This window comes from Pan paniscus, chromosome 1 (assembly GCF_029289425.2).
Source record: "Pan paniscus chromosome 1, NHGRI_mPanPan1-v2.0_pri, whole genome shotgun sequence".
NCBI classification, from domain to species: Eukaryota; Metazoa; Chordata; class Mammalia; order Primates; family Hominidae; genus Pan; species Pan paniscus.
This window is the reverse complement of record NC_073249.2, coordinates 78,215,861-78,241,460: the sequence shown is the minus strand read 5'-3', so window position 1 is coordinate 78,241,460 and position 25,600 is coordinate 78,215,861. Positions and strand designations below refer to the sequence as shown.

Below are 25,600 nucleotides of genomic sequence, written 5' to 3'. Positions count from 1 at the left end.
GAGAAGAACTAGAAAGTAGCCATAAAGCACCACTGCTGTAATATTCCCCTTTCCCCCAAGGAATGATGGAATCCCCAGCAGAATTTAGTTTTCCCACTTTCGAAACAGGAACTGTCTATAAAACATTCTATGGAAGAACCAATCTGGGCCCTCAAGCTAACAAAACTAGCTCTTTTAATTTATAGAAGTACAAAAAATAGGTAGATAGGAAGTTGGGTGAATAGTGAGGTGTAATAATCTTAGCTGTAAATTAAATCAGAGTAAAGTAAATGAAGCAATAAATTAAATAAAGGCATTTTAGCCTCATCTTGATCTTGGGGTCTTTATTCATCAAACACTATTTCAGTAATATGATTTGAACGAATTCTGAGAATTCTTAGCAAAGGAATTTGATGTGTATTGAAAATGTAAGGAGTCATAATGAAAGAGAAACAAGCTCTTCATTTGCATGGTCATCTTAAATGAGTCCTCTGGAATGGTACTGGTAGATTACTGTCTTAGACTTTCATCTCCTCATGGCTGATCATTAGCTTTTCAAAGGAGTCTAGGTGAATTTTAAAGTGATATGGCTATGAACAGTCATCACTGAAATGTGGAATAATTTAAGAGAAAGAGGCAGAGAGCTCTATCCTGGGAGGGTGGTTTGTATTATCTTCAGTATAAAAGTTACCTTTAATTTTTTTAAAAAAAATCTATAGGAATCCAAGTGAATAGTCAGTTTCAGCAAGAATTTCCCAGCCTGCAGGCAGCTGGGGATCAGGAAAAAAAAGAAAAGGAAACAAATGATGACAACTATGGACCTGGACCCAGTTTACGTCCACCAAGTAAGAGTACTTTCTCTTTAATACAAAATGAGATCATATTTGTGTATTATCTTGCAATACAACCTCCTGCTTGCTGTTGCATATATTATTTGCCTAGTTTGAAAAGGCAGACTTTGTACTATAGTCACTTGCTACTCAGGTATGATTTTTGCACCGACAGTATCACTATAACTTGAGAACATGTTAGAAATGTGTCATCTTGGGCCTCGCATCCAACTTACTAAATCAAAATCTACATTTTAACAAGATGTCCAGGTGACTTTCATGTATACCAATATTTGGATTTTTTTATATTAGTTTTTGAGCAGGCTTCCCTAATGTGTAACTATTTACTTACTACTGTATTAATATTCGGTGATTCCTCACTTTCTGAGCTCAAACTGAGGAAACAAATAATTTTGGATAATGAGGGATAGTTTATGTACATTACAAAGCAAAAACTAAAAATAAAAGTATAAAATGTTCGAGGGATTTTTAAATGTCTTCTTAATTGTGATAGCTTCATACTGTCATTACCAAGTATCTTAAAGGACCTTGTTTACATGGGGAGGTTCGTCTATGACAGAAGTGTTTACAAATTCCATATTTCTAAAAACCTGATGTATTTCACATTTTTTTAGCTCTTGTCAGATCTAAATAAATCTAAATCTTATTTTTCAAGTGTCATAATGTGGTTGGTGCATTTGTATTAGAAATAGATGTGCTGACTCCTCTATTTTGTTCAGTTGAATTTTCACCAGTTGTCTATTGCTGCATAACAAATTTAGCAATGTAAAACAACAAACTGAACTATACTTATGATATCCCACTGTATCTGAAGGTCAGGAATCCAGGGTCAGCTTAGTTTGAGGTTCTGGCCAAGGGACTCTCTCTCAAAGCTGCAATGAAGCTGTCTGAAGCTGACTTGACTGGGGCTGTGCTTCCAAACTGACTGGTGTAGCTCTTGGCTCTTTAGTTTTATGGTCTGTTAGTGGGGCTGCTTATGACATGGCTTCTGCAGAATAAATGATGAGAGACAGACACCCTCCACCCAAGACAGAAGCCCACAGTCTTTAATAACTTAATCTGGAGAGGGACATGCTATCACTTCTGCCATATTCTACAGGTTACACAGACCAACCCTGCTATATTGTGAGAAGGGACTACACTTAGTGTAAATACCAGAAGATAATGATCATTTGGGCTATCCAGGAGACTGGTTATCATGCAGTGTTTCTTAGCAAAACCACCTAGCTGTTTTATTTGGTTAAGTGTAATTACACCAGATAATTTCACGCAATCTGTTCACTTGGGGGCATCTGTAACTAACAATAATATACTGGAAACAGACAAATGAGAATATCACTGTCAACCCTTCCAGATTGTAGAAGTCCCATCTTCCTTCCCTCAGGAAACCTCAGGTGTGTCACTCTGAAACATGGCCATCTGATATATGGAGAACAGTGATTTTAATTTCTATACCAAATATTGATAAAGCTTCATAGAGAAGTTCTAATATTTTCTTCTCCCACCCCAGTATTTGCTTGTGGTGACACCCTCTGAGGTACATCCTCTCCACTTTGGAAGCCACTACTACGCAAACAACTTGAAAGCATTAGTAGGACCTGGATTAGACTTTTCCTGCTCTTTCACTCTGCTTACTTGCTTTCATCTTCCTGAAATACATTTTGGTTTCACTTTGTTCCATTTTCAGATTTTTATCTTTTTCCTTTTTTCTCTGCCTTCGTACTAGATGTTGCTTGTTGGAGAGATGGTGGTAAGGCTGCTGGCTCACCTTCGTCATCTGATCAAGATGAAAAGCTCCCTGGCCAGGATGAAAGCACAGCTGGAACATCAGAGCAAAATGATATCCTCAAAGTGGTGGAAAAGAGGATAGCTTGTGGTCCTCCACAGGCTAAACTGAATGGACAGCAGGCTGCTCTCGCTTCCCAGTATAGAGCTATGATGCCTCCTTATGTGAGTATTGTTAAATGAACAAGCATTCAAACAAGTGGTTTTTGATCTGGGCTCCAAGGAGCGAATTGTTATAGGGAAAAGTTTAGGTCTTTGTTTTCATTAACATCTAACTAAAAATTAGCATTCTCTTTTATTGTATGGTATATTGTGAGAAGGGACTACACATGGTGTAAACACCAGAAGATAGAGATCATTTGGGCTATCCGGGAAACATTACCACGCAGTGTTTCTTAGCAGAAACACCTAGCTGTTTTATTTGGTTAAGTGTAGTTGTACCAGATAGGAAACAAATCAGCAGTATCTTTATTATTAACAGGGATTGCAGATATTTTCATATCACATTACATTCAACATTACTTCAAAATAATTATTAGACCCATAGATAATGATCTAATAAAGAAGCACGTATGTTACCATACCACAGATTTATTTTGTAAATACAGAGAACAATTACACTAACATTCTGTTTAATGTAATTGTTCTTCTTTGCAATATTTTTGTATTTTACATTATGCATTTAAAATGTTTTCCTGAGAGGAGGTCCATAGGTCCATAGGATTCATCAGACTGCCAAAGGGGTGGTTCATGGAAAAAATGATAAAGAACACTTGCCGTAGTTTCAAAGTTTTTATTTGTGTACTTTTAATTTTTTTTTCAATTTTTTTTTTTTTTTTGGAGACAGAGTCTTGCTCTTTCACCCAGGCTGGAGTGCAGTGGCATGATCTCAGCTCACTGCACCCTCTGCCCCCTGGGTTCAAGCAATTCTTGTGCCTCCGCCTCCCGAGTAGCTGAAATTACAGGCATATGCCACCACACCTGGCTTTTTTTTTTTTTTTTTTTTTTTTAGTAGAGATGGGGTTTTGCCATGTTGGCAAGGCTGGTTTTGAACTCCTGGCATCAAGTAGTCTGCCCACCTTGGCCCCTCAGAGTGTTGGGATTACAGACATGAGCCACCTCACTTGGCCTTTACACTTTTTTTAATGGAAAATTTTAAACATGTACAAAAATAAAGATAACAGTGCAATGAATCTGCCTCTTTTCCTACCACTTTTTTTTTTTTTTTGAAACAGAGTCTTGCTCTGTCACCCAGGCTGGAGTGCAGTGACATGATGTCGGCTCACTGCAACCTCTGCCTCCTAGGTTCAAGCAATTAACCTAGCCTTAGCCTCCTGAGTAGCTGGGATTATAGCTGCCCGCCACCATACCTGGCTAATTTTTATATTTTTAGTAGAGACAGGATTTTGCCATGTTGGCAAGGTTGGTCTTGAACTCCTAACGTCAAGTGATCCACCCGCCTCAGCCTCCCAAAGTGCTGGGATTATAGGCATGAGTCACCATGCCCGCTCTTTTCCTACCACTTTGGATTACTAAAGCAAATCCAAGATATTTCATCAGTAAATATTTTAAGTTCTATTTTAAAGGATAAAGACTTGGGGAGAAGGTTTGCAATGCTGTTATACATAAAAAGAAAACTAATTCCTTGATATTCTCAAATATTATGTTAGTATTCCAGTAGTTGTCTCATAATTAGGATCCAGGCAACATCCATTCGTTGAGATTGGTTCACATTTCTTTTAAGAATCTTGTTACCTATAGATATTTCTATCTCCTGTTTCCTTTGGAGCTTATCTGTTATAATTTGTTAACCTGTGAAGTTCCTCAGATTTTGGATTTTGTTGATTCTATCTTTAATTTCATTTATTATATACTCTGGCACCCACCCCTGCCCTCCCACCACATTTTCTAAATTATTAGTTAGATTTGGTGTCCTCATTCTTTGTTTACTTTCAGCCCAATGTAAAGTTGTAAAGCAAGTCACATGTGCCTGGATACATCCATTTAGTTTTCCAGAAGACTCATTACTCTCATAGGAAACAAAAATCTAGGTCATATTTATTTAGTTTGTTGTTTAACTCCTAATGTTTGAATCCTAAATATCCATCATACTTTCCATTCCTTCATATTGTTGATTTTATTTAAAAATATGGAATGCTTCATGAATTTGTATGTTATTTTTATGCGGGGGCTGTGCTAATCTTCTCTGTATTGTTCCAATTTTGCTGCCAAAGTGAGCATATACATTACTATTTTTTTTTTCTTTTTTTTTTTTTTAAATTTATTTATTTTTATTGATCATTCTTGGGTGTTTCTCACAGATGGGGATTTGGCAGGGTCATAGGACAATAGTGGAGGGAGGGTCAGCAGATAAACAAGTGAACAGAGGTCTCTGGTTTTCCTATGCAGAGGACCCTGCGGCCTTCCGTAGTGTTTGTGTCCCTGGGTACTTGAGATTAGGGAGTGGTGATGACTCTTAACGAGCATGCTGCCTTCAAGCATCTGTTTAACAAAGCACATCTTGCACCGCCCTTAATCCATTTAACCCTGAGTGGACACAGCACATGTTTCAGAGAGCACAGAGTTGGGGGTAAGGTCACCGATCAACAGGATCACAAGGCAGAAGAATTTTTCCTAGTACAGAACAAAATGAAAAGTCTCCCGTGTCTACCTCCCTCTACACAGACATGGCAACCATCCGATCTCTCAATCCCTTCCCCGCCTTTCCCCCGCTTCTATTCCACAAAACCGCCATTGTCATCATGGCCCATTCCCAATGAGCTGCCGGGTACACCTCCCAGACGGGGCGGTGGCCGGGCAGAGGGGCTCCTCACTTCCCAGTAGGGGCGGCCGGGCAGAGGCGCCCCTCACCTCCCTTTGGGGCAGTTGGCCTGGCGGGGGGCTGACGCCCCCACCTCCCTCCCGGACGGGGCGGCTGGCCGGGCAGAGGGGCTCCTCACTTCCCAGTAGGGGCGGTCGGGCAGAGGCGCCCCTCACCTCCCGGACGGGGCGGCCGGCCGGGCAGGGGGCTGACCCCCCCACCTCCCTCCCAGACAGGGCGGCGGGCCAGGCGGGGGGCTGACCCCCCCACCTCCCTCCCGGATGGGGCGGCTGGCCGGGCAGGGGGCTGACCCCCCCACCTCCTTCCCGGACGGAGCGGCTGGCCGGGCAGAGGGGCTCCTCACTTCCCAGTAGGGGCGGCCGGGCAGAGGCGCCCCTCACCTCCCGGACGGGGCGGCTGGCCGGGCAGGGGGCTGACCCCCCCACCTCCCTCCCGGATGGGGCGGCTGGCCGGGCAGAGGGGCTCCTCACTTCCCAGTAGGGGCGGCCGGGCAGAGGCGCCCCTCACCTCCCGGACGGGGCGGCTGGCCGGGCGGGGGGCTGACCCCCCCACCTCCCTCCCGGTCGGGGCGGCTGGCCAGGCAGGGGGCTGACCCCCCCACCTCCCTCCCGGTCGGGGCGGCTGGCTGGGCGGGGGGCTGACCCCCCCACCTCCCTCCCGGACGGGGCGGCTGGCCGGGCAGGGGGCTGACCCCCCCACCTCCCTCCCGGATGGGGCGGCTGGCCAGGCAGAGGGGCTCCTCACTTCCCAGTAGGGGCGGCCGGGCAGAGGCGCCCCTCACCTCCCGGACGGGGTGGCTGGCTGGGCGGGGGGCTGACCCCCCGACCTCCCTCCCGGTCGGGGCGACTGGCCGGGCGGGGGGCTGACCCCCCCCACCTCCCTCCCGGTCGGGGCGACTGGCCGGGCGGGGGGCTGACTCCCCCACCTCCCTCCCAGATGGGGCGGCTGGCCAGGCGGGGGGCTGACCCCCCCCCACCTCCCTCCCGGACGGGGTGGCTGGCCGGGCGGGGGGCTGACCCCCCCCCCTCCTTCCCGGACGGGGCGGCTGGCTGGGCAGAGGGGCTCCTCACTTCCCAGTAGGGGCGGCCAGGCAGAGGCTCCCCTCACCTCCCAGACGGGGCGGCTGGCCGGGCAGGGGGCTGACCCCCCATTACTATTTTTTAATCATTCTAGACTAACAGAGGGAGATGAATGATTAAATACAATTACTTGTTAAATGTTTTTTGCTCTGACGCCTAGGCTGGAGTGCAGTGGCACCATCTCGGCTCACTGCAGCCTCCACCTCCCAGGTTCAAGCGATTCTCCTGCCTCAACCTTCCAAGTAGCTGGGATTACAGGGGCACGCCATCATGCCCAGCTAATTCTTGTATTTTTAGTAGAGACAGGGTTTCACCATGTTGGCTGGGCAAGTCTCGATCTCCTGACTTGAGGTGATCCTTCCTCCTCGGCCTCCCAAAGTGCTGGGATTACAGGCGTGAGCCACCGTGCCTGGCCATTAAATGTTTTCCTAAAAGAAGTTTGGGAGTATGCTGACCTGGCCTTGAAAAATGATTTATACCCAATTACTTTTTTTCTAATCATTTTCAAATTGTGCTACCAAAGACCCCTGAACTTTCATGTGAGAGGGTAGGATAGGAAAGAGGGGAAACCACGTGGGCATCATTCCCACTTTCATCAGTGATTATATTTGAATAAAGTGTTCCACTAATTAACAAAAACATTTAAATATCACTACTGTATACTGAGAATTTAAAATTTGTTTCTAAAATGAATTTTCTGGCAAATTCCTAGACTTTAAGCATTTTTTAAGACCACATGAAATTATGTCTGGAATGACCAGATGAAGGATTTAATGCAACTTTAGCTATGAACATATGCCTCCAGTAGTGTCTTTATTAACTTCAGTATAGAAGTGTGATGCAACTGAAAATTCTCCAGAGTATCCCTCAAAGTTTCCCCAACTGAGTTTCAGCTGTTGCTTGACTTAATTAACATTGCTTCAACCTGACTTAAGAGAAATTTCTTCTCCTTTTTTTTTTTTTTTTTTTTTTTTATAAAGACGGAGTTTCTCTCTGTCGCCAGGCTGGAGTGCAGTGGTGTGATCTCAGCTCACTGCAACCTCCACCTCCTGGGTTCAAGTGATTGTTGTGTCTCAGCATCCTGAGTTACTGGGATTACAGGCACGCCCACCACACCTAGCTAATTTTTTTGTATGTTTAGTAGAGACAGGGTTTCACCATGTTAGCCAGGATGGTCTCCATCTCCTGACCTCGTGATCTACCCGCTTCGGCCTCCCAAAGTGCTGGGATTGCAGGCATGAGCCACTGCACCTGGCTGAGAAATTTCTTCTTTAGACAACATAATCATATAAACATAGCCTTACTTCAAATGTAAGAATTTTCTTATCTAACACACAGTTACTACTTAATTTTTAGAAAAACTAGTCTTCTATTTCAGGATATAAATTATGTTTTTACAGTAATATAATTTCCTATTATTTACATAATTTGACTTGGATATAAGCGTATAGTCAATGACCAAGACATTCTTTGACCCTTCTTCCCTTCAAAATCATAGGATGAATCCCTTGGTGTTATTTGTTCTCAGAATCTATCTTATGTCTTCTCTTAAGTTTAGTTTCCCAGAGCCAAGTTCCTACAGAGAACAGTATCTGGACCTGTTTGGGACAGTTTATAATGATCATCTGTGCAGTAACTCGATTGAGAATTCACCTATGCCATATACATAGAAAATTTCTGGGTAGCTCTCTGTCTCCCTTTTCCAACTCACTTCCTTGGATTGTGGACTGTCTTTTAATTTTATCTGAGCTGAGTTCTTCTTCCCCACGCCTGCCACCCCTACATTTTTCTTTTTGAGGTGCTGGGACTGGGGACTGATGTTATCCTCCTTATCCACAAATCTGCCTCTGATTATTCTACTCCTGCTTATGGAGGAAGGCCAACAGCATTTGCTTTTCAAATATTTTCACTTTGCCGTTTGCTAGGGTGCATGTGTGTACATATCCTGTTGATACAATTACTTTAATGTAATTTATATCTTGTTGACACAGTTACTTTAATGTAATTTTACATTACATATCTCATTGATACAGTTACTTTAATGTGTACATATCTTGATACAGTTACTTTAATGTAATTTTATTAATATAATACAGAAGTTTTTCATATGTGCTCTAGTTATTCTATTTATAAAGAGTTGGTAGTGGCAATGGCCTTGGAAATGGGTTGCTATTGAGGATGAATAGATAACAGTCATTAATAGTTTTATTCACTTAAATCATTGTTTCTATAAATTGTAACTTCAGGCCTAGGCTCAGATTTATATATATATATAATTTTTTAAAATAACTAGGTTGCTAAATTTATCACAATTTTTTGTTTCCTTCATTCAGATGTTCCAACAGTATCCGAGGATGACATATCCTCCTCTACATGGTCCCATGAGATTCCCACCTTCTTTATCTGAAACAAACAAGTAAGGCTATTAAATGATTAAAGTCTGTAAGGAATATATGCTTGTTAAGATTTCCTGAAGGTTGAGTGGATTGTGTGATTCTGAGTTGTGTAATTGATCGTTTTCCTATCCTCACAGTACAGTTGTCATTAGTAAATAATTGGCTAACTCTTATAAGACAGAACAGAAATAATTCATTCTTTTAAGCATTTAAATTAATTTACATAGGATTTTGAAAACTGAAAACCAGGCCGGGGACGGTGGCTCACCCCTGTAATCCCAGCACTTTGGAAGGCCGAGGTGGGCGATTCGCCCGAGGTCAGGAGTTCAAGGCCAGCCTGGCCAGCATGGTGAAACCCTGTTTCTATTAAAAAAGTACAAAACAATTAGTCGGACATGGTGGTGTGCACCTGTAATCCCAGCTACTCGGGAGGCTGAGGCAGGAGAATTGCTTGAACCCAGGAGGCGGAAGTTGCAATGAGCCGAGATTGTGCCATTACACTCCAGCCTGAGCGACAGAGCAAGACTCCGTCTCAAAACAAAAAGAAAACTGAAAAACATGGCCTAAAATTGATGACACTTGTTTTTCTCTTCTTCCTTTCATATTATGGACTCCTCATTTTCTTTCTTTCTTTTTTTTTTTTTTTGCTTATTATATGAGACTTGAACATCCTTTTGAATTATTTTCCTCAAAATATATATTTTGAAGTTAGTTTTATTCATATCGTTATCCTTTTAACATATATTTGGTTTATCTTAAATATTTGAGAATTCTTAAAAACTTTGTCAGCTGTTACTTAAGAGTTACGTATTATCCTATCATTACGTATTAATATTAATTTTTTCATACACATGTCCATGCAGAACATATTAGGTATCTTGGTGTAGAAAACACTAATGTTGAAATGAACTAAATTCCAATCTTTTAGTATTCTCCCAGTTTAGTATCATAAACTTTTGTATCTTTTCCATGACCTGCCTTTCATTAGAGGCCTTCGAGGAAGAGGCCCACCTCCTTCATGGGCCTCTGAGCCTGAACGCCCATCCATTCTTAGTGCATCAGAACTGAAGGAGCTTGATAAATTTGATAACCTAGATGCTGAAGCTGATGAAGGTTGGGCAGGTAAGAGGCAAAATTAATTAAGTCCTTTAAATTGTTAGATGCTTTCAAGCAGCCAGTCTGAGTTTTCCTTAATTTAATAGGTGCTCAGATGGAAGTAGATTATACAGAGCAACTGAATTTCAGTGATGATGATGAACAAGGAAGTAACAGTCCTAAAGAGAATAACAGGTAAGTTGTGATATCTTTTACTAATAACAGTATGAATTTGTTGATACAATATTAGCTACTTATGCAGAGAGGCTTTGTTAATAGACAATTGTTTATTTGTAGAATTTATATATTCTCAGAAGTTTTACTGAATAGAGGGTGCTTAATGAGCTAGATTAATACAGTATACAGCTAATCAAGGAATTAAAATTTGATGCGTCTCAAGAAAGTTTATTTAAAAACATTTAGGGCTGGGTGCGGTGGCTCACATCTGTAATCCCAGCACTTTGGGAGGCCGAGGCAGGCAGATCACTTGAGGTCAGGAGTTCGAGACCAGCTTGGCCGACATGGTGAAACCCCATCTCTACTAAAAATACAAAAATTATCCAGGCGTGGTGGTGCATGCCTGTAATCCCAGCTACTCAGGAGGCTAAGGCAGGAGAATCACTTGAATCCGGGAGGCGGAGGTTGCAGTGAGCCAAGATCATGCCACTGCACTCCAGTCTGGGTGACAGAGCAAGACTGTATCTCAAAAAAAAAAAAAAAGATATTTAGATGCTTGGCACCTAGTTTGGAGATCTTTTGAGAATTGGTATTAGGAACAATTTTTTAAACTGTTACTTGCTTGACCTGATCTGTATTTACAAAATTGGAGAATAATTCCCTGGGTTACTACAGCTGCTTCAGGTCCTCGATTTCTTAAAACTTAGTAAACTGCATTAGGGCCTTGGAAAATGGGGAGCTTTTTCTTTCTTTTTCCTTCATTCTGGAATATTGGAGCACCAGTCAGGAATATATGGGTTATATATCATAAAAGTTGGGCTTTTAAAATATATGGAAGTTTGGAAGCACATTTGGTATGATTTTTCAGTTATGGCATTGTGACAAACATCGTTTTATGATCATTTAAGAGATACCTGTGGTTTGTCGTGGCTTTGAAAAAATACTGTAGTTTGATTTATCTTTTTATTAAATCAGAATAAATTAGAATGCAGTTAAATAATAATTCCAATATTACCCAGTTATATTTGGATTGTATTTCTTACGTAGAGGAGATAGGAAATGATGTGATTATATTCTTTTGCCAGGATATATGCCTGACGTGTGTTTAGATTTGACAACTACTGTATTGCACTTTCATAGTATATATTTATTGAAAGAACAAATTAGCACTAATGGGTCACACACCCATCTCATTCCTTAATACATTCCCCCCCCCAGAAACCATACAGAAATAATTTTTTTAATTGCAAAAATAATGTGTGTACTTATGATACAGTTGGTCCACTTTATTTCTTCTGCATTTTGATTTTTCAGTGAGGATCAAGGTTCAAAAGCCTCTGAAAACAATGAAAACAAAAAAGAAACAGATGAAGTTTCCAACACTAAATCATCTTCCCAAATACCTGCCCAAGCATCAGTGGCAAAAGTTCCCTATGGGAAAGGACCTTCATTTAATCAGGTTTGTTGGACTCATGGAGATCCTTGTTATTGCAAGGATCTCCTTATTGTAATTACTGTGTAATACTATGGATAATTATTCTTACCACAGAGTGGAACGGGACTTAGAAAAAGGAAACTGTGTATTTTTTTCTTGAATAGTCTTGAATCTATCATAATTTTTATTGCATTTAACCGGAATTATCAATACAGTAGCTAAAATTATCAAGTGAAAACTAAAGCTTCACTTTTTTTTTACCTTATGATATAGCTCAATCATAGCAAAGTGTAGGGATAATATTTTTCTAAAATAAAATAAACATTGCTGAAGTGCTTTATGGTTTATTGAATACTTAAATACTAGTCAGTCTTTTTGTGTGAATGGTACACTATCTGTAGGGAAATCACATAGTGAGTAGGGAGATCTAAAGTCTGAATCATTTTGAAGAACATTGTGAATGAAGGGAAATGTGTGTGCAACAGATATTTGATCCCACTTCTGAGATGGTAAATGGTTGCAAAAGCTGCATTATAAACTGGGAATAAAAAGGACTACTTTCAAGGGAGTCCACTTATCTCTTTATTAAGGAATCAGTATAGTTAGCATGTATTTGTTGGATTCATACAAAATAGATGGAGGAACTTGTCCCTTCTGAGGGCTAAAAGGAGGTAGCTAACAGTTTCCTTGACAGGAAAAAAAGTCAGTAAGCAGTTACAGTGTGCTAAGTGGCGTAATCATAGAGGGTACAAAATAAGTTCTTTGAGAATTCATTTAAGGTAGAAGGCTGCAGAAGACTAAGTACTTGAGCTAATTCTTAAACAAGCATGATTTAGGCAGTATTCAAAGGGAATATAGCTGTTACAAGCAGTGGAAACACATGTAGAGAAGTATGAGAAAACATGGCACATTCAAGAAATTCTAAGTAGTTTGATATGGGAGAGAGGTAAGAGAGCTATGTAAGAACCACTTCTTTAAAATGTATGCTATATGAGGGTTTTAATCTTAAGGCATTGATGATCCATTGAATAAATTTATGAACCCTGAAAAAGAAGAATTTTTTAAATAACATTTTAATAACTTTTTTGTGTGACTTTTTACTTATTGGCATAATGGGGAATGAGAATTTTTCATGAAAGAATAGAGGAATAGATGGAATATGTCTTGATGTCTTTGACTTTTTTGTGACAGTCATGTGACAGTTTATGTGACAGTTTATATTAGCAAGTGAATGTTTCATATATTTTGTTCCATTATGTTTTAGATTTTCTTTTTTTAAGATAAATCTCATATTTTTAGTTTGCCACTAGAAAAGAATTGAGCTTACATAAATAAAATTTAATAATTAGAGGCATAGATCTCCTCAGTCAGATTTGCTGGATCAGAATTCCAGAACAGCTAGACTAAAATTCTTTTTTTCCCTCTTGAGACAGAGCCTTGCTCTTTCACCCAGGCTGGAATGGAGTTGCGTGATCTTGGCTCACTGCAACCTCCACCTCCTGGGCTCAAGAGATTCTTGTGCCTCAGCCTCCCAACTAGCTGGGACTACAGTGGTGCACCACCACACCCAGCTAATTTTTGTATTTTTAATAGGGCTGGGGTTTCCCCATGTTGGCCAGGCTGGTCTTGAACTCCTGGCCTCAAATGACCCACCCGCCTCAGCCTCCCAAAGTGCTGGGATTACAGGCGTGAGGCACCACGCCTGGCTAAAATTTTTATTGTAAAGTGCATTTAAGATTCTAACCTTACTGAAATAGAGTGATTGCATAGAAAGTAATCTTGTAATGAGTGATATGCTTTTATTTAAAAAGAGAGGAGAAAGATGTTTAGCAATCTTATGGTATTGAGAAAATCATTACATTCAGAAATATATCTTTTTTTTTTTTTTTTGAGATGGAGTCTTGATCTGTCTCCCAGGCTGTAATGCAGTGGCGTGATCTCCGCTCACTGCAACCTCTGCCTCTCAGGTTCAAGTGATTCTTCTGCCTCAGCCTCCCAAGTAGCTGGGATTACAGGCTCCCGCCACCATGCCTGGCTAATTTTTGTATCTTTAGTAGAGACAGGTTTCGCCATGTTCGCCAGGCTGGTCTCTAACTCCAGACCTTGTGATCCGCCTGCCTTGGCCTTCCGAAGTGCTAGGCTCACAGGCATGAGCCACCGTGCCCGGCTGAAATATTTCTAATAGATATATCTTTTCTTTTTCTTTCCTTTTTTGAGACGGAGTCTTGCTCTGTCACCCAGGCTGGAGTGCAGTAGCATGATCTTGGCTCACTGCAGCCTCCGCCTCCCAGGTTCAAGCAGTTCTCCTGTCTCAGCCTCCAGAGTAGCTGGGATTACAGGCACCCGCCACCACGCCTGGCTAATTTTTGTATTTTTAGTAGAGACAGGGTTTTGCCATGTTGGCCAGGCTGGTCTTGAACTCCTGACCTCAGGTGATCCGCCTGCCTCTGCCTCCCAAAGTGCTGGGATTACACGTGTGGATCACCGCACCCAGCAGATATATTTTTTCTTATATGGTTCTTTTTAAGTAATTCTTTCAAGCTGGTGTGGTGGCTCACATCTGTAATCCTAGCACTTTAGGAGGCTAAGGCAGGCAGATCACTTGACATCAGGAGTTCAAGAACAGCCTGGCCAACATGGCAAAACCCTGTCTCTACTAAAAATGCAAAATTACCCGGTTGTGGTGGCAGGCGCCTGTAATCCCAGGTATTTAGCAGGCTGAGGCATGAGAATTGCTTGGCCCCGGGAGACAGAGGTTGCAGTGAGCCAAGATCATGCCACTGCACTCCAGCATGGGCAACAGAGCAAGACTGTCTCCAGAATAATAAGAATAATTCTTTCTTCTTTATAATAGGAACGTGGAACATCTTCACATCTGCCACCACCTCCAAAGTTGCTTGCACAGCAGGTAAATTTTAACTAAGTGCTTGTTTATGGATTATATATTTTATTTGACCTTTTGTTTTGGTGGAAAGACACCAAATTTTTTATTCAAAACTTTTATGAAACAGTTACTAACTTTTTACCTTGTGACTCTTACATGTCTTACTCTTCATCCTTTTCATTTTCATTCTCAGTTGATAAGCATGCTTCAAGTTTCACTAAGAAAATAAGAAGTACCTAGGAGATAACTTTTTTTTTCTATCTCACTGCCCATATACTTTTTCTTCCTATTGTTTTTGGTGCTAAGGACACTTTTTTACTTGGTTCCTTGTATCCTTTTCCACTTATGAAAATGTTATCTCATATTTTAAGAAAAACAACTTCACAAAAACCTCTCACTTTACATTACTCCATCCCACTTTCCATCCCATTGCAGTGTCTACCCTATTTCTCTGTTCTCCATCAGTGAAATTTTTTTTTTTTTTTTTTTTTTTTTTTTTTTTTTAGATAGAGTCTAGCTCTGTCGCCCAGGCCGCAGTGCAGTGGCGTGATCTTGGCTCACTGCAACCTCTGCCTCCTGGGTTCACAGCATTCTCCTGCCTCAGCCTCCTGAGTGGCTGGCACTACAGGTGCCCGCCACCACGCCCGGCTAATTTTTTGTGTTTTTTTTAGTAGAGACGGGGTTTCACCGTGTTAGTCAGGGCGGTCTCGATATCCTGACCTCGTGATCCGCCCACGTTGGCCTCCCAAAGTGCTGGGATTACAGGCGTGAGCCACCGCGCCCGGCCAATGAAATTCTTTTAGTGAACTATTTATACTTACCGTCTTTTGCTGCTCATTCTCTCATTAGCCCTCTCCAGGCATGCTTTCTTTTCCCACTCTACCTTTGAAACTATTATTATCAGAGTCAATGATGACTTCCATCTTGACAAATTCAGTTTTCTTGTCTTCATCTCATTTAAATCTCAACTGAGTCATTGACATAGTTGATTTCTCTATCCTTCTTTTGTATATGCATATATTTTTAGAGACAGGGTCTTGCTTTGTGGCCCAGGCTGGAGTGCAGTTGTGTAATCATAGCTCACTGCCACCTGGACTCCTGGGCTCAAGGGTCCTCTCACCTCCCCAGCAGCTGGGACTACAGGTGCACACCACCACGCCAGGCTAATTTTTTGCAGAGACAGGGTCTCACCTTCATGCCCAGGCTGGTCTCGAACTCCTAGACAAGATACCACCTTGACCTACCAAAGTGCTGGAATTACAGACTTGAGCCACCATCCCTGGCCTATCCTTAAAACACTTTTTTATCTACTTGCATCTGAGACACCTCGCTATTTTGTTTTTCTTTGCTTTCTATTCCTTCTGGGCCTCCTACACTTCGAGTGTTGGAGCACTCAGCCTTTTTCTCAGTCCATTTTAAAAATCTGTATCCTTTTCCTTGGGGATGTCTTCTATGAGCTGATGGCATTCAAATGTACATTTAGCCCGAAAAGCTTTGCGCTGACTTTTAAGAGTCATATATTCAACAATCAACTCAACATCTCCACTTGGATCTCTAGTAAACAGCTCAAATATGTCCAAACCATAACACACACCCCCACCTTTCCTGCATACCCACAGTGCTGCTTCTCCTGTCTTTCCCATTTCAGGTAATGGCATTATCATTCACATATTTGCTAAGGCTGAAACTTAGAAGTTACTCTTAACTCTTCTTTTTTTACCCTACATCTAGCTTTATCTATCAGCAGATTGTCACCTGTACCTTCAAAATGTACACTGACTACTTGCTACCACCTTTTATATTTCCTTTGAACTATTGGAGTGGGTTCTTGACAGATACTGCTTTCCTCTTATGCTGCCTGCTCACTTGCCACCTTCATCCCATATTCTTCTGTAGTAGTTGTTGTCTTTTTAAAACTATGGATTAGGTCCGTTACTCCTTGTTCAAGTCCTTCTCATGATCTTTCAGATCTCTGTCTACTTTTCTAATTTCATCTGCTGTTCTCACCACATACACATTGCTCTTCTTGACTTTTTTACTTGTTCTTCTTTCTAACTAGCAGATTTTTCTTTTCCTGAAATCGTTGTTATGATCAGGGTCTCCAGACCTTCTGTAATCACCCTACTGTGATAGCTGTACATATCGCAACCATCACCATCATTTCCAGCAATCCCTCTCCTCATAACCACTGAAAGCTCTTTATAACATTTCTGCATACACAGAAACTAAAACTAAAACATCTAGAAAAAAGTATAGAAGATCAAGTGTTCATGAACTTGGAGCTGACAAAGTTTTCTTCGATAAATAAGACCTTGGCCACGAATTAGAAAGGAAAAGCAGCTGGTCAGTTGGACTTTGGAGAACATTTCCCAAAGAATGCAATGTTACAGAAAAAAATATTCCTAATACATCTGACGAAGGACTTGTATCTGGGCTTTTTTTTTTTTTTTTTTTTTTTTTTTGCGCGACAGAGTCTTGCTCTGTTGCCGAGGCTGGAGCAAGATCTCAGCTCATTGCAGCCTAAACCTCCTGGGCTCAAGCGATCCTCCTGCCTCAGCCTACCAAGTAGCTGGGACCACAGGCATGTGCCTCTATGCCCGGCTAATTTTTTTGTATTTTTTGTAGAGATGGGGTTTCGCCATGTTGCCCAGGCTAGTCTTGAACTCCTGAGCTCAAGCAGTCCTCCTGCCTTGGCCTCCTAAAGTGCTGGGATTATAGATGTGAGCCACCGTGTCTAGCCTGGGCCGTATTTTTTTTTTTTTTTAATATCTTACAACTCAATCATACGTAGTTAAACAAAAAGACTTGAACATTTGTTTCTCAAAAGAAAATGTAAGAATGGCCAGTATGCACATGAAAAGATATTCAGTGTCTTTAGTTATTAGGGAAATGCAAGTTAAAACCACTGAGATTTTACTACACTGCCAGAATTAAAGACTGATGACACCATGTGTTGGCACGGATGTATAGAGCAGCTGGCACCCTTATACATTGGAAAACCTTATAACCACTTTGGAAAACAGTTTGGCAGTTTCTTGTAAATGAAATATCTATTTACCATATGACACAGGATTTTCACTTGTAGCTGTTTATCCAACAGCCAGGAAAACATACATTTACACAAAGACTTACGCATGAATGTTCATAGCTGTTTTATTCATAGTTTAAAAACTGGAAGCAATCCACATGTCTATCATACATGAAACAACGTGCCCACAATGGAATACTATCCAGCAGTAAAATGGAGCAAACTACTCATACATAAAATAACCTCAATGCCATTATACTTAGCAAAAGAAGCTAGCACAAAAGAGAATATAATTTTATACATGTATATAAAATTCTAGGACAAACAGAACTATACAAGGTTAGGGTTGGGGTGCTTGGGGCCACAGGGGGAGGCAGAGGAGTGATGGAAATGTTGTGTCTGCGTTGGAGCAGTGGTTACACAGGTGTATCATTTGTCCAAACTCATCAAACTATACACTTAAAATATGTGCAGCACAGCACATTTTATGTAAATTTTACTTTTATGAAGTGAGTTGTGTAAATTAGGCACTAATATATTTGGTTTTTCAGCTTATCTCTGAGCTGTGGATGAAGAACCTCAGCACAAGAGAGATGAAGTAATTTGCATATGATGGCACTATTAGTAAATGGTAGTCTGCATTCATTTAAAAAGATACTCAGTCAAGTGTTTTCGTTGTGTCATTGTTTAATCTTTTTATAAGCATTCCAGCTGGGTTACATATGGCTCTTTAAGATTTCTTCACCCTAGTAGCTTTTAAAATCAATATGTTAAAAAAAATTTTTTTAATTACTTTTATTGTTTTTGCATAGTTGCAAGCAGTGATTTTAAAACCTGTCATTGTTTTATAACACATTAATGAAAATTTAGTCATTGAAACTTGGATATTTCAGATGATCCTCCGATTCTCCACTCCGGGTTCTAGATACGCTTTTCTGGATCTTTCAGTCTAAAGATAGAACTTTTCTTCACCCAGACTAATTTGTAGGAATTTCTTCTCCTTTGGGGTATCATTACAGCACTGACTCTGTCTTTTTCACTTTGCTTCTTTGGCTCTGTGCTTTTTACCTGTAGCTGTACCTTAATTTTCTCAGGGCTCACATGCCATCATTTTGGATATTTAATACCTTCATTTCTCTCCCTTAGACATTCCAACTCTGGCAGCTGCTTCTAAAGTATCCATGCTAAATTTCCTTTGTCTCTAAATTTAGATTTTGAGATTCACTGTTGTGCTTCTAGTTTTATTCAGCAAATACTGAATGAGCAACAACGTCTGGCACAATAATAGGTACATACTCAGTAAACATTGGACCGCTGGATTAATTATTCTGGTCTTAGTTTGGTGAATTATCTAGATGTAATATATTTCCCATCTTATGTGTTTTCATTTTAATGTGTACGTTCATCAGAGAAATTTCTGATATTTTTGTGGGGTTTTTCCTTCTCCATGCCTGATACCCAGTGTTAGTCAGAAATAGAGTTGTCATACTCATCTGATACCTTAATGTTTCAGCATCCACCTCCAGATCGACAGGCAGTACCTGGAAGACCAGGCCCCTTTCCCTCCAAGCAGCAAGTAGCTGATGAAGATGAAATATGGAAGCAAAGACGAAGACAACAATCAGAAATTTCTGCAGCAGTAGAACGTGCTCGTAAACGGCGTGAAGAGGAAGAGCGAAGAATGGAAGAACAAAGGAAGGCAGCTTGTGCGGAGAAACTGAAACGATTGGATGAGAAGCTTGGCATCCTGGAAAAACAACCATCTCCTGAGGAAATTAGGGAAAGGGAGCGAGAAAAAGAACGGGAGCGTGAGAAAGAACTCGAAAAAGAACAAGAACAGGAGCGAGAGAAGGAGAGGGAAAAAGAGAGAGAGAGACAGGAAAAGGAGAAAGAGCTGGAGAAGGAGCAGGAAAAACAAAGAGAAATGGAGAAAGAAAGAAAGCAAGAAAAAGAAAAAGAACTAGAACGGCAGAAAGAAAAGGAAAAAGAACTACAAAAGATGAAAGAACAAGAAAAGGAATGTGAGCTGGAGAAGGAAAGGGAGAAATTAGAGGAGAAAATTGAACCCAGAGAACCTAATTTAGAGCCCATGGTAGAAAAACAAGAAAGTGAAAACAGCTGTAATAAAGGTTTGATAGTCTTCTTCATTCTCTTTTAAAAACTTTACAAAGAGCTTTATGTTGGTTACAGTTTGGGGTTTGTATATTTTAAATATATGTAATCAATATAAAAGTGATTGTTTTATGATAGCATTTGCAGTACAAAATATGGGCTAGAGCCATGTTTTCTAATTCTGTATATGAACAGACGTCTCTGAAGTGTTTCCCAGTTATTAGATGAGCTTCATTTCTGTTTTATCTGCAGAATTGTATTGGCTTCATAGTCACATATACTGATTCTCCCCCTGCTTTTTTCTGACTCCAAGACATTTAACTAAACAAAATCTCATTTGTTCACATGCATTAATACCTCTAAAACTGAACTGGCATAGAGCTTAATGAGTATGTTGGATTATCATAATTAAATGACTGCACCTAGTTCATAATTTCAGGTTTGCTGTTTAATCATTTTAAACATGCAAGCTTCCATGGTGTAGTTGATATGCTATTAAACTGTAATTTCCTGGAGTAATTATACTTTAAAATAAAATTCTTTTTCTAGATCTAATCAACTTTTTTGTTCTTCTCCGGGTTGGCTTGTAGACTGATTAATGGCATTCAAATATAGTATAAAGCCTTGGCAAAGTTAAAGTTCAGGGTTTTCGTTTTTTGTTTGTTGTTGTTGTGGTGGTGGTGGTTGTTGTTGTTTTTGAGACAGAGTCTCTCTCTGTCTCCAGGCTGGAGTGCAGTGGCGGAATCTCAGCTCACTGCAAACTCCACCTCCCAGGTTCAAGTGATTCTCCTGCCCCAGCCTCCCGAGTAGCTGGGGCTACAGGCACGTGCCACCGCACCCAGCTAATTTTTGTATTTTTAGTAGAGACGGGGTTTCACTATGTTGGCTAGCATAGTCTCAATCTCTTGACCTCGTGATCTGCCTGCCTCGGCCTCCCAAAGTACTGGGATTATAGACGTGAGCCACCGCGCCCAGCCTAAAGTTTAGTTTTAATGAACGACTTGAATTAAAATAGAAATGCAATTTTATTTCAGTGTATTTTCTGATGTCGAAATATTGTAAGTTTTCTAACCTGATGTCTCATGCTCTTTTCTACAAGGCACTGCTGCTTAAAATAATAAGAATGTGTTTTTAAAAATAAAGTTTTTATTTATATGCAGGGTTACCTTCAAACTTGGCTCTTAATTTAACTATAAAGGAGTATGAGTATTTTATCTTTAATTTTTTTAATGAAATAAGGCCTGTATGGACCATTTGTTAAGACTCTAAGATTTCAGATTTTTTTCATATTAATCAATCTAGAGAGACTTTGCTATTGAATAGTGGGCTTATATTACATAAGTACTTATGAAGATTGCTCATAACACCAAAATAGTGAAATAAAGTGTTCACAAGAGAAAGGAAAACATTGTCATAGTTTAATAAGTTTTATTTGTGCTTTTATTTTCATTCACATTTTATATATTCTCTCTCATGGCAATTTAATTTTAGCTTGTTTATCAGTGAGATGTACCCATGTGATTTTTTTTTTCCCCCTCAATTCTGATACTAGACACATACAATTTTTTTGTTTGTTTTAATGCTCTCTGAGATGTTCTCAAGACACACGTGATTTTAAAGTCAGTGCCTATGTGGCTCTTTTTCCTCCAGTATATTATTTTCCATTCTTTTTTTTTTTTTTTGCTGTGTTGCCCAGGCTGGTCTCAAACTCCCAGGCTAAAGTGATCCTCTCACCTCAGCCTCCTGAGTTACTGTTATTACAGTCATGCACCACCATGACCTGCTCACTCTTTTACAACATTCTTAATATTGAATGTAATCCAAGCAATAAAAATGTTATTTGTGATTCTTAACAGCATGCTTTTACATTGGGAGATAAACTTCCATTTTAAATTCATTACTAGTCATTTGAGAAAAGAATTTGTAACAAGCGTGGCTTTGTAATTGTGACAAATGACATTCTAGAATGAATTATGTTTGAAGATAACTGGTGATCACTCTGTTGTCTTCAGACTTAAACTCATTAGTTTTCCTTACAGATAATAGTCCCTTTATCCAATAAATAACTAAACCAACATGCTCTCTTTTTAAATATTTATAGGCCATTTGTGTTTTCATGTAGATTTTAATGAACTACCAGTAAATACTGACAATTACATTGATGTTTATTGAAACAAATAAAAAATATGTGGAGTTGGAAATGTTTCATTATTTAAAAAAAGAAACAAACATAGATTTTATATGATGAAGCATTTGGATCTCTGCCCTCCATCTCTAAGAATGCAGCTTTTAGGAAATCTAAGGTTTTGATAATCTAATGTTACTTCATTGATAACTACCAATGTTAAAGTAGAAAATAATGTTTTAGAGTGTCGAGGATATTTTCTTTCTCATTAACTTTTATTATACCTCAGTCTTTGTAAAAATCCTGTGTTTGATAAGTGTCATAGATGAATACTATTACCTTTCACCTTTTCTTTGAGCAGAGGAGGAACCCGTTTTCACTAGACAAGACAGCAATCGCAGTGAAAAGGAAGCCACACCAGTGGTGCATGAAACAGAACCAGAATCAGGGTCTCAACCTCGGCCGGCTGTATTATCTGGCTATTTCAAACAGTTTCAGAAGTCTTTACCTCCACGATTCCAGCGGCAGCAGGTAATGATAAAAATATTTTATCATGTATGTGTGATTGAAGTGGTTTATTATGCAATAGTCTGGGAAATTAGACATAAAACTGATAATACGTAAAGCACACAAAGTTCCCTTGAAATTATTTTTCCTTGTAAATAAAAGTTAACGTGGGTTTTACCTTGACCTTCTGTGTCATTCCTTTTGATCTTCTGCCTCATTTATAGACACCATCTTCCATTTCTAGGAGATAGATCATACAGTGCTTGAGTATAAGGTAAAATGTTATAGTTCATCTTTCAGTTTTTTGTCTTGCCAACTCTAACTGTTAAATACCTTTTGAACTCTTACTTTTCCTTCAGGGATTCAAAACAGGCCATTATTTTGTGATATGATTGATTATATTAATTTGTCATGTGGAACTAAACTCTCAAGATATGGGATCTTACTTTTTCAGGAACAGATGAAACAGCAGCAGTGGCAGCAGCAGCAACAGCAAGGTGTACTTCCACAGACTGTTCCTTCACAACCGTCCAGTAGTACTGTCCCTCCTCCACCACACAGACCTCTTTATCAGCCTATGCAGCCTCATCCTCAGCATTTGGCTTCTATGGGTTTTGATCCAAGGTGGCTCATGATGCAGTCCTACATGGATCCTCGAATGATGTCAGGAAGACCTGCTATGGATATTCCACCCATTCATCCTGGTCAGTTGAATTTGCATTTATAGTTTTACAGGATCAAAATTTTTTTTCCCCTGCTTTTAGTTTCAGTTCCTTTGAGAGTTGTAATCTAGGAAAAACTTAAACCTCCGATTTTTAATCAAAATGATGTAACTTTCAGCATCGAGTAATTAAATATCTGACACTCATATTATGTGGCAAGAACAAAATACTAGTTCATTTCTGTTTTGTAAGTATTATTTAAAACTTCAGATGGAAATAATTATGTGTTATTAACAGTATTTGTTATTGGCTACATTGTTGTTCTTCTTTAAAGTGTTTTCAGCATTTGAATTTTGTCCATATGTTATATATATTCCTTTTCAGGTTCTTCCATCATTTACCAACCTAACACTTGAATTTCCTTTTAGGTTAGGGGGAAAAAAAGTGAATTAGCAGTCTTTTATGGAATCCATCAGAATAAATCAAGATAATCTATTACCAAAATGTTACAGAGGAAATTTTAGGGATGATAAGCTGATCACAAATCATGTTTTGATTTTTACATTTATACTGGTATTTGGAAATTTAAGTGGCATATTTTGTAGAATATTGACCAACTAAGGTAGGTTAATGGAATTTAGGAAAGAATTTTCTCTGAAAGTTATCATAGTATAATTTTCATGATGTTTGTATTGACATCCAGAGTCACAGTACTTGGTGTCTGATTTTTATATGTGTAATATTTTCTTTCTTTTGAAGTAAAACAGGCTGCTATTGTGATTTTGCTTATTTTGCTTCCTCAGTTCTTAAATGCAATTTTTATTTAACAGCAGTAATAAAATTCCATTCACAGAACAACCCTTACATAATTTCCACCAATCTTTTACTCAGGAAAAAAATGCTTTTCATATGGAGAATTCCACCTAACAATTAATAACCTGTATTCTATGTCTATCATGGTTTTGTTTTGTTCATTTTTCAAAATCCTCATTTCACCTTTTTCTGAACTTTTGTTACAGGAATGATTCCTCCTAAACCATTAATGAGAAGAGACCAGATGGAAGGGTCACCGAACAGTTCTGAGTCATTTGAGCATATAGCTCGATCTGCAAGAGATCACGCAGTTTCCCTTTCTGAGCCTCGTATGCTGTGGGGGTCAGATCCCTATCCTCATGCTGAGCCTCAACAAGCAACTACTCCCAAAGCAACAGAAGAGCCTGAGGATGTAAGGTAATAAATTATTTCAATTTAATAGATGATACAGAATATTTTGGTAAAAGGAAAACTGTGTAGTGTTTCTGAAGATCATTCCAATTTAGGACTGAAGCATAAATCTGGTTTCCTTCTATTTAATTTAGCATGCTATGCTTACTCTTTGGACATATTCTCTGTATTCATTAGGGCATTTTGTAACCTGGTTCTGTACTCAATTGTATGCTGTAATTTAGTATTAGATGTTGAAATTGGTAGGTTCTTTTTTGAGATAGGAACTTGCTCTGTTATTCAGGCTGGAGTGCGGTGGTATGATCTTGGCTCACTGCAGCCTTCACCTCCCAGGCTCAAGTGATCGGCTTACCTCAGCTTCCTGAGTAGCTGAGACTACATGCGTTCACCACCACACCCCGCTAATCTTTGTGGGGTTTTTTTGTTTTGTTTTTGTTTTTGAGACAGAGTCTTGCTCTGTCTCCCAGGCTGGAGTGCAGTGGCGCGATCTCGGCTCACTGCAAGCTCTGCCTCCCGGGTTCACACCATTCTTCTGCCTCAGCCTCCCGAGTAGCTGGGACTACAGGCACCCGCCACCATGCCCAGCTAAATTTTTGTATTTTTAGTAGAGACGGGGTTTCACCATGTTAGCCAGGATGGTCTCGATCTCCTGACCTTGTGATAATCTTTGTATTTTTTATAGAGATGGGGTTTTGCCGTGTTGCCCAGGCTGGTCTTGAACTCTTGGGCTCAAGCAGTCTGACTGCCTTACCTCCCAAAGTGCTGGGATTATAGACGTGAGCCATCGTGTGCAGCCACTTGGGATGTCTTTATTGTAGAGTAGGTGTGAAGAAATTTAAGTGTATCTACAATGCTTATATAATATAGCTAGATGTAATTTTTCCATTAGTGAGATGTTTCTTTTTAACAGTATTTTAGGGAACATTTTTAAGGCCAAGATAAGGAGAAATACAATAATACAAAGTTAACTTTGAAATGGCGCACAATTGGTGATGACTGTAATAATTTATAGCCATACAGTTGGAACTTCCTGCCCTTTTATGGGCTATATTTTTTTGGTAATGTTTTATAATGTTTTATAATTATTTGTAATTAACTGGGACAGATAAGCTTACTCAAGTGTACTCTTTCATTCTAGGTGGAAATTACTGGTCTTGATGGATTAGAAATTCACATCAGCATGGTCTTAACTTTGTTTTTCCTTAAGGAATAAACTTCATTTATTTATTTCTATTTTTTATTTTTATTTTTTGAGAAGGGTCTCGCTCTGTCACCCAGGCTGGAGTGCAGTGATGCAATCACAGCTCACTGCAGCCTTGACCTCCCAGGCTCAAGTGATCCTCTCACCTCAGCCTCCTGAGTAGCTGGACTACAGGCATGCAGTACCATACCCGGCTAATTTTTGTATTTTTTGTACAG

The 25,600-nt window shown here is 39.8% G+C and overlaps 1 protein-coding gene and 1 non-coding gene across 18 annotated transcripts in view; one reads left to right on the top strand and one right to left on the bottom strand.

The window, feature by feature from the left end:
• The window catches only part of PRRC2C (proline rich coiled-coil 2C), a 109,890-nt gene that overhangs the window by 29,501 nt on the left and 54,789 nt on the right, over positions 1-25,600 (top strand). For all 17 annotated transcript variants that reach the window (XM_034940455.3, XM_055111658.2, XM_034940501.3 and 14 more), the window contains exons 5-15: positions 699-824; positions 2,557-2,780; positions 8,870-8,952; positions 9,921-10,054; positions 10,135-10,222; positions 11,519-11,663; positions 14,494-14,547; positions 19,065-19,680; positions 22,150-22,319; positions 22,750-22,999; positions 23,977-24,187. In XM_034940455.3, the coding sequence (XP_034796346.3) occupies positions 699-824; positions 2,557-2,780; positions 8,870-8,952; positions 9,921-10,054; positions 10,135-10,222; positions 11,519-11,663; positions 14,494-14,547; positions 19,065-19,680; positions 22,150-22,319; positions 22,750-22,999; positions 23,977-24,187 (2,101 nt within the window). The remainder of the gene's footprint in view (positions 1-698; positions 825-2,556; positions 2,781-8,869; positions 8,953-9,920; positions 10,055-10,134; positions 10,223-11,518; positions 11,664-14,493; positions 14,548-19,064; positions 19,681-22,149; positions 22,320-22,749; positions 23,000-23,976; positions 24,188-25,600) is intronic.
• LOC112438342 (U6 spliceosomal RNA) lies at positions 4,759-4,862 on the bottom strand. Its single transcript, XR_003026788.1, has one exon. It is a non-coding gene; the product is annotated as a U6 spliceosomal RNA (small nuclear RNA).